We start from the raw sequence: 12,046 nt of genomic DNA, 5'->3' as shown, positions 1-12,046 counted from the left end.
TAGACACAGATGAAACTATAGATAGCTGGCCATCAGCTATGAACAAGAAGACAAAATTATTAAACTCAACCAGCAATTTGATTTAGTTGCTTCAGAAGCACACTTCAACACGCATGTGATTCAGCAGTGCATTCATTACTAATCAAATAATTCAGTTTTAACTAGAATATCACAGGCTCATGAGACAGTCACTGTACAGAATCAGATTTCAAGAAAAAACAGGAAGGATGTGAAGTGGTCACATCAAATTTTGAAAGGCTGTCTACATTTACAAATTAGATATGCAAACAATAAATGTCTGATGAAAAAAGCCTTCTTCTAGTGTTTCAGAGATGAATAGGGATAAACTCTTAGATCTCTTCACACTGTGACATTCTAACACTGATTTACAAAAATGACAGGAAATCCTTGCTCACTGAATTAAATAAGTTCACTACATCAAATGCCTTAGTTCTAGAAATAAGTTGCATGTACAAACACTCTATGTAGTCCTCTAGCAGAAACCCATTCTACTTCTAGAACCAACAATTGCTGCACTTCTGCCAGATATTGCCACTGTTTGCAAAATTAACAACAGCTCTGAAAAAAAAAACAATGACCCAGAAGACCTTCAACATCAGTTCCATGTAAGAAAAGTTGTCTTATGTAGTAAAAAGCCTGCAAAGGTTATTGCAGTTCTACTGAAATACATAATTGAATACCATCATGCCAAGTTTCTGCTCTCAAAATCTGGACTTCAGTATAACTTCACGGCCTCATGTCTCTCACAAGCTGGAAGACACAAGGAGAAGTAAGCCAGAGATTACAGTGAAAAATACAGTAATCTCACAGTTGAAGGAGGCAATTACCATCATGGAGATCAGACTCTCTCCTATACTTACTGACTGAAATGTTCTGTGATGCTAAGAAAACCAGCCTCAGCAGAAAGGAACAAGTTCATCATAGCCTGATCATTAAGTGAAAGCTACTGGACTTTCTAAACATTCACAGTGAAGTACTGATGCCAACAAGAGCTACATTTCATATTTCAATACAGTACTTAGAATACTCTGAAAAGATCAGACCTGACAATCCAGAGAACACAGACTTACCATGCACCTTCTCACCTTACACTCATTACATCTCACTTCAAAACTAGAGTGAATGCCTACTCATCTAGATGCAGGGAGAAAGACTGAAACACTCATGCTCACTGCTGCTTAGTAAGAAAACATCTAATTTAGCAGTTTATCAGGGTTTGAATAATGAACAAGAAATGTGAATGACAAATGTTCGCTGAACACAACACTGGAATAAAGTGACATTTAAATGAAATTTAACAAATCTGTACAAGACACACGCATCCTCCTGGTTAAGAAGGTTAGAACCACAATACTCCAAACAAACAAGGGAATCTAGGCTGCTGTAACTTGTTTTCCATATTTAGTATTCTACCTGGATAATTAAGTTAAATGCATTATTTGAGCTGTTCTTCTTTGTTAACATGGAGGAACAGAAAAAAACCCCAAAAAGATAAGCTCCGCTAAGTGATAATACGTACACACAGACAAAGAGCAACAGCATGACTGGAACCACCAAGCATCCAGAGACCTCAAACTCAGTGATAAAAACTAGGTAACTCCAAGAAGATTTAGAATTTCTGGGATGTTCTTTAAATATCACACGTCAGCCCCTGAACAGGACAACTACATAACGCTTAGACAGAGAAGGACATATCCTGGAGGACTGCTCCCCATCCATAATGGTCCCAGCTCTTGCACTGACTCCACGCCACAACTCAATTTTCCACAGACACCCAGCCAGTCCCAGCCCTTGCTTCTTACAAGACAAATGCCAAGAATTCCCTTCTTGCTTACCCAGCTTACTGTTCCCTCTTTCCACTTAACTTCTTTCACAAGTCTTATCTCACTCAAACTTCCAAGTTTAGCCACACCAACTGAGAAACACAATTTCAGAACTGGCTGTTTTCCACATTCCGATACTCTAAGCTGTGCACTGGTCACATACAAACACTTCAGATGATATTTTCAACATCTGAATTAGCTTGGAATACTGGAATTTTAAGAAACCAGAACAATCTAATTAACCTTTTCCATCTTAACTTTCACTTATTTTTTGTAACCTCTCTCCCACAGTATCAACCCGAAAAGATTAGAATTACTTTATTTGTGTCACCAGGAGTCAGGGGTAAGAAGCACCCCAATACTTACATTAAGAATGGGAAATCAGAAAAACCACAATACATCTTTAGTTCACATTTGCAAGAGCACTTGCAGAACTGCTAAAAATGCCTCCTGTACTAGCTTAACAAATTACACTCACATGCCCAGTTAGCACAAAGGGCTTATTAAAAGAGGGTGCACAAAACCACCTATCCACAAATTAAGGGGAAAAAGAAAGAGAAGAAAGGTTGCCTGAGCCACCCCCATGCTCCGTAAGAGAGCATGTGGCTGAAATGGAGTAGAACAATCTATTCCATACAAGTTTTTACAGCTTTTTAAAAATCAAATTGAAGAGAATAGAGACCTCTGTTGTCTAGGAGACAAAAACTAGTCATCTGCTATAATTTTCATTAATACATCACAGATGAACAAATTAAAAGACTCAAACTAGATACTAGATGTAATGATTCTCTGTATTACTGTTCACTGGGAACGGCTCCAGCATTGTTCCACCATGATTAAGATGCCCTGATAGCCCACCACAGATTAACTAATTAAAGACTCAAACTAGATATCAGATGTAATGATTCTCTGTGTTATTGTTCACTGGAAAGGGCTCCCGCATTTTTTCACTGTGACTAAGACGCTTGGATAATGCGCAATGTGAAAATGTTCTGAAAAATGTTACCACCTAAATTTATTTCGCTATTCAAGACTTCAATTTCTTGTAAGGCAGCCATCTGAGTAGAGAACTAGGAATTCTCCATCCTGTAACGTGTACTTCAAATTGTTTAAAAAATAAAATAGAAGCTAACAATACATTTGAGAAGGTATATTTCAGTAGCTTTTTTTCCCCTCTTAATGGAACATAAGAGACAGTGATGCTAAGTACACCAGATGTCATGATTAATTTAGTTCAGTATGCTTTGATTCCAAGGACTGTCAAGTAAGTAAAAACAACATCTCATTGGAGAGGTCAAGAAACAGAGCAAAAAAAACACACTCTAAACACCGATTTGGATAGAGATTATGAAGATTTCACAACGCATCAGCAACTCAAAACAATAACTTCAAATTAAAATTGTGTAACATACAGAGAATTACAAAAACCTGAAATAGGCATAAGTGCATAAAACACTTTTATTAGGAAAAGATAACTGCCTCTAAAACAGGGCAGGAAGGTAAATCTTTAACACTAGTTGACAAGTGGGAGTAAATAAGACAACTAAATTTCTGTCACGACTTGGATCACATTACCTGGAGTGCAGCACATCAAAGTAATATAACCACCATGCTGTTTGGTAGAACAGGCAACACTAGAATGCTGCATTTAGAAGTGACAGCTTTTTTAATTTTCTCAATATACACAGGATTCATAGGAAAAAATCAAAAAGATATCTGAATAAACTGCCGGAAGTACACCTGGTTAACCTTTGGAGAAAAAAGAAACCAAGGATAAAGCAATGGACTAGGAAAGCAGAAGTGGACTTTTAAAAAGGATTAATTAATTTTCATGGATGAAGTCAGGGCAAGAAAACAATTCATCAGTAACATAGCTACTTGAATACAACTAAGGAATAATCAGCAGCTACATGCAACTCTAGAGATTTTTATTTTCAGGGTTTCAAGGTTCAAGGGAAAAGGATCACAGAATCGCTGAATATGCAGGGTTGGAAGGGACCTTAAGGATCCATGAATCTCCAACCCCCTACCACATGCAGGGCCACCAACCTTCCCATTTATTACTAGACCAGGTTGCCCATAGCCCCATCCAATGTGGCCTTGAACACCTCCAGAGATGGGGCATCCACAACCTCTCTGGGCAGCTGTTCCAGCACCTCACCACTCTCACAGTACAGAACTTCCCCTGACATCCAACCTAAAATCTCCCCTCCCTCAATTCAAACCATTTCCCCTCATCCTGCAGTTACCAACCCTTTCAAAGAGTTGATTCCCCTCCCCTCTGTAGGCTCCCTTTAGATATTGAAAGGCTGCAATGAGGTCACTCCGCAGCCTTCTTTTCTCCAGGATGATCTGTTAATGACAAAATTGGTTTCAATCCATGTAGAGATAACACTTCTCATCAGAAAAACTTCTAATGGTAGGATTGATATAAGGTGGCTTCACCTTTCTTGTACCATCATATAGTCTTTGCCCTTTACTTCAGGATCTTCAGAAATTACTTCCTCCTCGCTGCTTTAATAGTAACAGACACCATCCACCTTTTACTGAGGCAACTTTTTCAGCATTCATCCATATTTACTTTCACCCAGCTATGCATTTTCCCTTTTGCCTTCGTATTTGGAAGAAGGTTCCAAGAAAGCAAAAGAAATTCAGCCCCAATGTTATCCTTCTAACTGCTTAACATGCTCAGCAAAGACATTGCCTTCAAAAAACCTGACCCTGGACAGACATCCAGATTGGTGAATCCACTCTGGTGAAATCATAAGATCAGTAAGTCTTACTGAATCAACCTTAGCCAACTAGGATTTCTTAGACTTACCAATCCCACTGAAAGCTTCAGCATTTCAGTCCAAAAAAATTAGAACCCTTCCCCATTTTAGACTAAATTTACTACTGATCAATTGTAATGGGTGTAATTCAATATGAACTTTCAATCTCCATTAGGTCTTCCCTCTTGTGACTGTGCCCCCGGATTACTTTGTAGTCCAAGCTCCAATGCATGAAAAGGATCAACTTATTTCAATACAAACTCTAAACTGTTTATCACAGATTATTTGCTATGCCCATTATAAACATACATAATACTAACTACATACATTCTGCCAAGAATGCTTCCTGAGTTTTGTTCAACACCTGCTCTCTGCTAAGTACTTCCTAAGGTGACATGATCAGCTCTGAAAACTAGGCAAAAAATGCAACAAAAAAAAAAAAAAAGCCTGTAACTATCTTCACTGGCCTGAGGGTTTTATGACTTCTTGATCAAAAAGAGAACTACGTACCCCATTCCTCATGAAGGAATAAGTTCTCTAGAGCAATCAAAGCCACTACTCTTTCAGCTGACAATCTCTATATGATATACTTTGCTTCCAAAGAACACTCTTGGAGAGTGAATTGACAGAGCTTACTTTTTGACAATAGGAAGAAAAGTGTATTTAGCTAGCAATGGATATCAATGTTTTTCTTCTCCTACATTAACAGCTGATTCTGAGCTCTTAAACAAGGAACCAACCTTCGGAAAATTATATATATGTGTTTCTTAGTCCCATAATACTGTCCAAATTCTGGTGATCAAGCCTCTGAAATTTCAATCTGTACTTGTTCAGTAAAAACTTTGCATAAATCAAACAGCTTAACTCCACAGAGACTTTCTCCCTGTTCATGCCATAACAAGTTGCACAAGTGTCAAGAAGTTATTCATGTTTTGACGTAGTGAAAAATAAAAGCTCTTCATGCTTTATTTCTCCCTTCGTCATTATAAACCCAAGGCAGATTATAGTTATAGGAATTTCACAAGTGGTAAATCAAGACTTGTACATTTTACTGTCTTAATAGTATCTTAATGGTAGGAACTGTTTATGTTCAAGAGTATAAAGGAGTCCTTAAAATATATTGTTGTTGTTGCAAGACATTATCTACGATTAAATACAACTTACTGTCAGGAAGAACTGCCCTGAAAGGTCCACATGTAACACCAGGAAGAATTAAGGAAAAGTGCAGAAATAGCCTTTGTTTTGCACCTACTGAAAGTACACATAACTGCCAGAACAGTCCATTCAAAATTTTTGTCATCTCCACATCTGATCAGCTATTTCTCTTCTAACCTGTGCCTCTCTCTACCCCTCCTTCTCCAAATGACATTCAAAGATTTTCACTCCAGAACTACCAGAACACTATTAAACAAAATACTGCAGAAGTATTCAGCTGGTTTTCTCTCACTTGGCTCTCAAGTGGTGCACATTGTAGGACGTTATCTGACAGAAGCACAGCTCTGAAGGGTTCTGAGCTACTAAGTAAACCAAATTCTCCATCTCTGAAACCAGACAGAATATCGCTGGTTCCCAAGACCATATCAGCCCATCTTGCAAGAGAGTACTAAGCAAGCATTATGGTTTCAAAACGATGGACAGCTGAACTCCACCACACTGCTCACTCACTACGCTTTTCAAAGGAATAAACGGAGAAAATATAGAGGAAAAAAAAAAAGTTGAAAGGCTGAAATGGAGAGACCACTCAAATTAGATCATTCTCCCTACGCTGTTCTGTTTTGCCCATGATAGTAATTTATTGCGTATTGTTGAGAAGCTAAAAACAAACAAAATCACCTTCCTCCCATTTATCCTATTCTACCTCATCCTCCACCAGGAGAAGAGGAACAAGAGAGTTGTCAGCCCATAATGCTTCATCTCTGCTGCTTCTTCATGGCCGCTCTCTCAGTCCCTGCCCCAAGGCAGGCTGCTTCCCACAGGCTGCAGCACTGGCCAGGGTCTGCTCCTGTGAGGGCCCTACACATGCTGTGCCTCCTCCAGGGCAACATCCACTGCTGCAGCATGTGCTCCTCCATGGCTGCACAGGCTGATCTAACCCTCGTGGTGCCCGTGGGCTGCAGGGGAAAGGCCTGCTCTTCCATAGGCCTTACCTGGGCTGCAGAGTGTCACTGCTCCACGCCTGGAGCACTTCCTGCACTGACTGTGGCAGCTGTAGAGCTGATTCTCTCCTGTTTCCTCACCCTGCTCTCTCAGCTGCTGTTTAACCGTGCACTCCCAGAGCACACCCAGCATGATGTATGGCTCAGATCTGGCAGCAGCAGGTCCCTGTTGGAGCTGGCTCTGACCTGACACAGGGCAATGCTGAGAGGGGCAGTGCACAGAGGTCATCCCTACAGCTTTCCTGATACCAAAACATTCCCACGCAAGCCCAATACAACCATCACATCTCTTAGCTGTTCTAAAAAACACTCCTTCCTTAGCTATGAAAGGTACAGTGTACTCCTCTTTGTAATACTATAGTCACTCTACATAATGCAAAACTAATACAAATCTAATACTTTCAAACGCTGAAAATTTGGAAAAATGCAGCTATAATCACTACTGAGTATCAAACAAGACACAGTAGTTCTCATTCATGGTGCAGAAACACCACTGAGGAAGTGCACTCTTGAAAACTACTTACTATGTAGGCCTTATAAAGGGCACTTTGAACATTATTTTCAGCATTAAATTATGTAAGACTGAAGGAACTTGTAGTCTTTGAAAATATGAAGGGACATCAGATAAGTAAATCAGAAAAGCATTTGCAGTTTACGTCCCTTAATAATTTAAAGAAATACAAATTAATTGGGTGCATTTTCTAAATACCTAAGAAGAATTAAAACAAAGTTAGGCATATAGACATACAAAACTTCATGTAATTAGGGTCCTGATCCTTCACAAGCAATTAAGTTTTCCTTTTCTTCAAGGAATGCAAGTTTCTTTCACTGTAGCTTCACTTAGACAGCAGCAGTGAGGTGCAAGCTGTGCAAGCTGTACAGATAAGTTCTGCTGCAATACAAGCCACCAATCATCAATTCTCTGGTGCTTCAGCATCAGATCTTCAGCTCATCCTTCCTTCCAAACAAGACAGAAGATTAATTTGTTCTCACATGAGTCAGATTAACTGCAATATCCAAATTATCACTGGAACTAGCTCTGTTGTGAAGTTAAGCTCTAATGTATACTTAGCTTCAGTGACTAAACTAATCCTGTGACCTCAGTGGGAGCAACTCAGGCATCTAATGCCATTTTTAGATGTCTTAGAGAATCTCAGACATCTGTATAAGAAGGGTAGTCATGACAGAACTGCAGAAGACTTTGAGGAGCAGTAACCATTGTTTTTTGAGGAGGTTAACCATTGTTTGGATAATGTAGAGAAAGGCAAAAAGCAGATATACCTGCTTTAAATTACCTAAGAATAGTAAACAAGCCAGTAAATAAAGAGTTGCTTAATCCTTTCCAGGGATCCTGGCTCATCAAATACTCCAAAGGAGAGGATTTCCAAGTAGAGATGCTTCTCTTGTAGCTGCCAGCCCTTAAATGAAGTTAGGGAGCCAGGCTCCACCCTTCCATTCACACAGGTGAATTGCTTGCACCTGTGCTCCCAGGGCTGACTACACCCCTCACAAGGTGTTCAATCACTGGTTCAGGCTGTGACCTCACAGTTCCAATGCAGATACCTAACCCAAAGAAACTGCTTCCAAAACTACATAATTTTGAAGGTTTCCACGCTTGCAGGCTTCCAGACCATAACTGAACAAGACAAGCAGTATTCTGTTCAGTCTCCATACGTATCACTTAGTTGTTTTTAGCAGGAGGCTACCATTTATATTTAAACACAAATACATCTTACTTTTCAGTCTTACCTTAATTTAGTATCAAATACCTGCATCTGCTCAGAGCTCTCAGCACAGCAGGGGAAGTGACCCAATCAGATGACCCATTACTTTCAGGGGACCTGATCCTGACCTAAACTTGACTTCCTACCTTGGTCTCAGCAGGGCCTTGACTCCAGACTGAACACAAGAACTATCACTGGACCCACTTTGCTCATGCTGTGTGGGTTAGGTGGGATTCCACCATTTGTCAGTGAGAATGTTACCAAACCGGAGTTCATGCACTCAAGACAGAAGTACTTCACAGAGAAGGAAATAGAACAGCTTTCATTATTAGCTCATTTTTATGATGCTTCAAGTCACACTGTGTATGTATTTACAGTGCTGCTACATCAAATTATAGAGAGATGATCACACCTTCACTTGCATGGTACATAAGAGCATTTTCTTCTGCACAATTCTAATGTGATCACAAGCTTTCTAATGCCAGAATGCTATTTGTATTTTTGTTTCATCACTCCTTATATTTCTAAATGAAAGATCTCCTATTTTGGTTGGTATACATCAAGGGAAAAACTACTTGTACAGAAATACTCTGATATCAAAAACATAACATCCTTTGGATTCGGTTTGAGGACTTTTGTTTTTTAATGTGTTACCCTTTTTCAAAAAGAAATCTTAGGTGTTCACATATATGTATCAATGTGCCATGATCAATTCAAGCAAGCAAATACTTGATACGAGAAATTCTATTTTTAGACTAAATCCATTTAGTTCCAGTTAGTTAGACGCCAAAAGAGAAACATAATTTTAGGTTTCAGAAAGCAGTAACTACCCATGCTAACCATGAGCAAACTAGACGTTTCTGTCTTCCCATTTTCCCATTCAGTATCAATGAAGAATCTCCACTGAAATCTTTTCATTAAAAGGCATGAGAGCAGTCGCAGGAAACTAGCAGATCACAATTAGCAAAACCTAAATACTTCAAAGAAAGCAGGAGCTTTGATCAAACCTGGCAACGACTCTTCATGTGATGCCCCTTCCTCCTTTCTCTGTCACACTACTTTGTGATTTTACACAGACATAGAAAGTGCCTGCCAACTTAAGGGAACTTAAGTAATCTCGTAGACAAATAGTATGAATAAATTTGAATACAATGCTCAGACAACACAATCTAGGTCATCAAGGCCTATCTGGAAATTCTGGTTCTGTGCATAAAATATAATAAAAGACATAGCCCATATTATAAAACACGTAGAGTAACCTGAAATTCTGACACATGTACTTCAAAGTTGTCATGCCAACGAGATGACAATCAAGGTTTGGCATATTGAGGAGGCCTTCTACCCCTTCAAGTAAGTACGTATGTAACTATAGGTAAGCAGCATTATTTTCTGTCTGCAGTTGAATGAGAAAGAAAATAGCAGAAACCAGAAGAAGCAGGGAAAAAAAGCCCTCCAAGAAAGAAAAAGCATGAAGCTTTCCTAAAACAACTTCTGCAAGAGAGAGAAATCCAGAACTCTGTTCAACGAGGAGGTTCAAATTACAGGGTTGTTCTGGAGTATTTTTATTGTGATACAGTGCAGGTCTTGCCTAACAGCTACAATGAAGAGAAACTAGAAAAAAACATCACTTTAAGCAACGTCTTCAAACTAAGTACGGTCGAGGTAGGTTCCCAGCTTAGGACTCAGTAACACTGCACAGGACAAGTCCTCTTCAGCCTGGAGAAGGCAAGGCTCTGGGGAGACCTTACAGTGGCCTTCCAGTACCTCAGGAGGCCTACAGGAAAACTGGGGAGGTAGTATTTATAAGGGTATGCAGTAACAGAGTGAGGGAAATGGCTTTAAACTGGAAGAGGGTAGATTTAGACTAGATATTAGGAAGAAATTCTTCGTTGTGAAAGTGGTGAAACACTGGAACAGGTTATCCTGTTGTGATGCTGTGGATGCCCCCTTCCTGGAGGTGCTCAAGGCCAGGATGGGGCCTTGAGCAAACTGATCTAGAGGGAGGTGTCCCTGCCTATAGCAGGAGGGTTAGAACTAGGTGACCTTAAAGGTGCCTTCAAACCCAAACCTTTCTGTGATTCTATGAAGTCACAGGGCCAGTAAATGATGCAAAGGAAGCTGTTTCTGCTTTGGGTATCCATACACAATAAATTTGCTATATTTGCTTTTGCACAGGAAAAGAATCAGCTACTTTTGTTGCTGAAGACATGTTCTAGAACAATGACACCTTTTTGTCTCCTGGTGCCAGGAAGTAAAGAACAGAGCTCATAGCCATTGGTGCCAGTCCAAACTACTGCTGGCAGCAACCCATGTGCCTGGACTTCTGTTCCCCTAGAAACATCCCTGCAACGGTGCACAAAGCGAAGTAAAAACATAGTGGTGAGCCCAAATAACAAAATATACTAAATCTTATGAGAATAAAAACTAAACTAAGATGACAGACTCCAATGAATGAACCAGACAAAAATCTATGCTTTCAGCAACTCCTTGTGCAGGAGTACAGTTGTAGTGTGACAGATCAGTTTCTAAAAGGCTTAATTATTTCAGCCATGTCACACTGACATGCAGTACTGTGTATTATAAAGTGCCCACGAGATAAAAATGAGGCATAGAAGAAGTTTGGTGAGATTTTTTAAGCAGCTGGAAAAAGAGAAAAGAAAAAAAAAAAAAATGAGACCAACCAGACTCAAACAATAAAGAGCTGATGAGGTGGGAAAGCATTGGAGAGGTCAGCTCACCCTGACCACCGCGGACAGAACAGAGGGTAAAGAAACAATTCCCAGCAGCGTGCCAGGTCAGGAGAGCAAGAACCGAAAGCTCAGCACACATTGTAACACAGCATTTTAGAAAGCAGGGCAGAACCCAGCCTCTCCCTCAGCACCCTGCGCGCTTCAAAAAAATGCAGCAAAGCAGGTAAGCCCGATGAGGGAAAACGAGATAAATCCACAGCATTATGTGGGTCAGCCGATCAGAAAGAAAAATACTGTAGAGTATCACACGCACACACACATCTGCAGACATTACGTGAAAAACAAAATTAAGAGGGAGGTGAGAACTGGAAAAAACAATTCCTATTATTCCAGCTGCAGTATGGACGACGAAACAGAGAAACCTGAACTCCTGAGAGCGCTACGCCCGTTCCCAGCGCTTCCAGAACGGCTGCTTTCCCTGACAACACCCCGAGCCGCCCAGCCCCACGAAAGCGACTCGAGCCAGCAGAAGCCTCCGGGGCCGGTTCCTGCAGCGGGATGCCCCGAGCACACCGCCCTCCCCGCCCGCCCGCCTCACCTTGAAGGGGTTGTTGAGGTCCGGGTCGGCGAAGGGGTTGCTGTCGAAGTCCGACATGGCGGGGGCTGCGATCTCCGGGTGGCGGCGGTGGTGGCGGCGGCTCTCGCCCTGCGGCGCCCCACACTCGCCGGCTCACGAGATGCCCCCCGCCCTGACACCAGCTGCTGCTGTGGCCCGAGCCCGCCCCCTCCGCACCTACCAGCCGCCGAGCGCCGGCCTCCCAAAATGGCCGCCCCGGAAATGGCGTCGCCGGGCGGGCGGCG

General features: G+C 41.1%; 1 protein-coding gene across 1 annotated transcript in view; it reads right to left on the bottom strand.

Moving 5' to 3' along the window:
• SCAMP1 (secretory carrier membrane protein 1) overlaps positions 1–11,840 on the bottom strand; it is a gene marked incomplete at both ends in the record, with an annotated part of 38,308 nt that extends 26,468 nt beyond the window's left edge. The window contains one exon of the mRNA XM_079548386.1: positions 11,784–11,840. Coding sequence (XP_079404512.1) covers positions 11,784–11,840 — 57 coding nt within the window. The remainder of the gene's footprint in view (positions 1–11,783) is intronic.
• Between the last annotated feature and the right edge of the window lie 206 nt (positions 11,841–12,046).

This window comes from Tetrao urogallus (assembly GCF_951394365.1).
Source record: "Tetrao urogallus genome assembly, chromosome: Z".
NCBI classification, from domain to species: domain Eukaryota; kingdom Metazoa; phylum Chordata; class Aves; order Galliformes; family Phasianidae; genus Tetrao; species Tetrao urogallus.
This window is presented reverse-complemented; position numbering and strand designations above follow the sequence as displayed.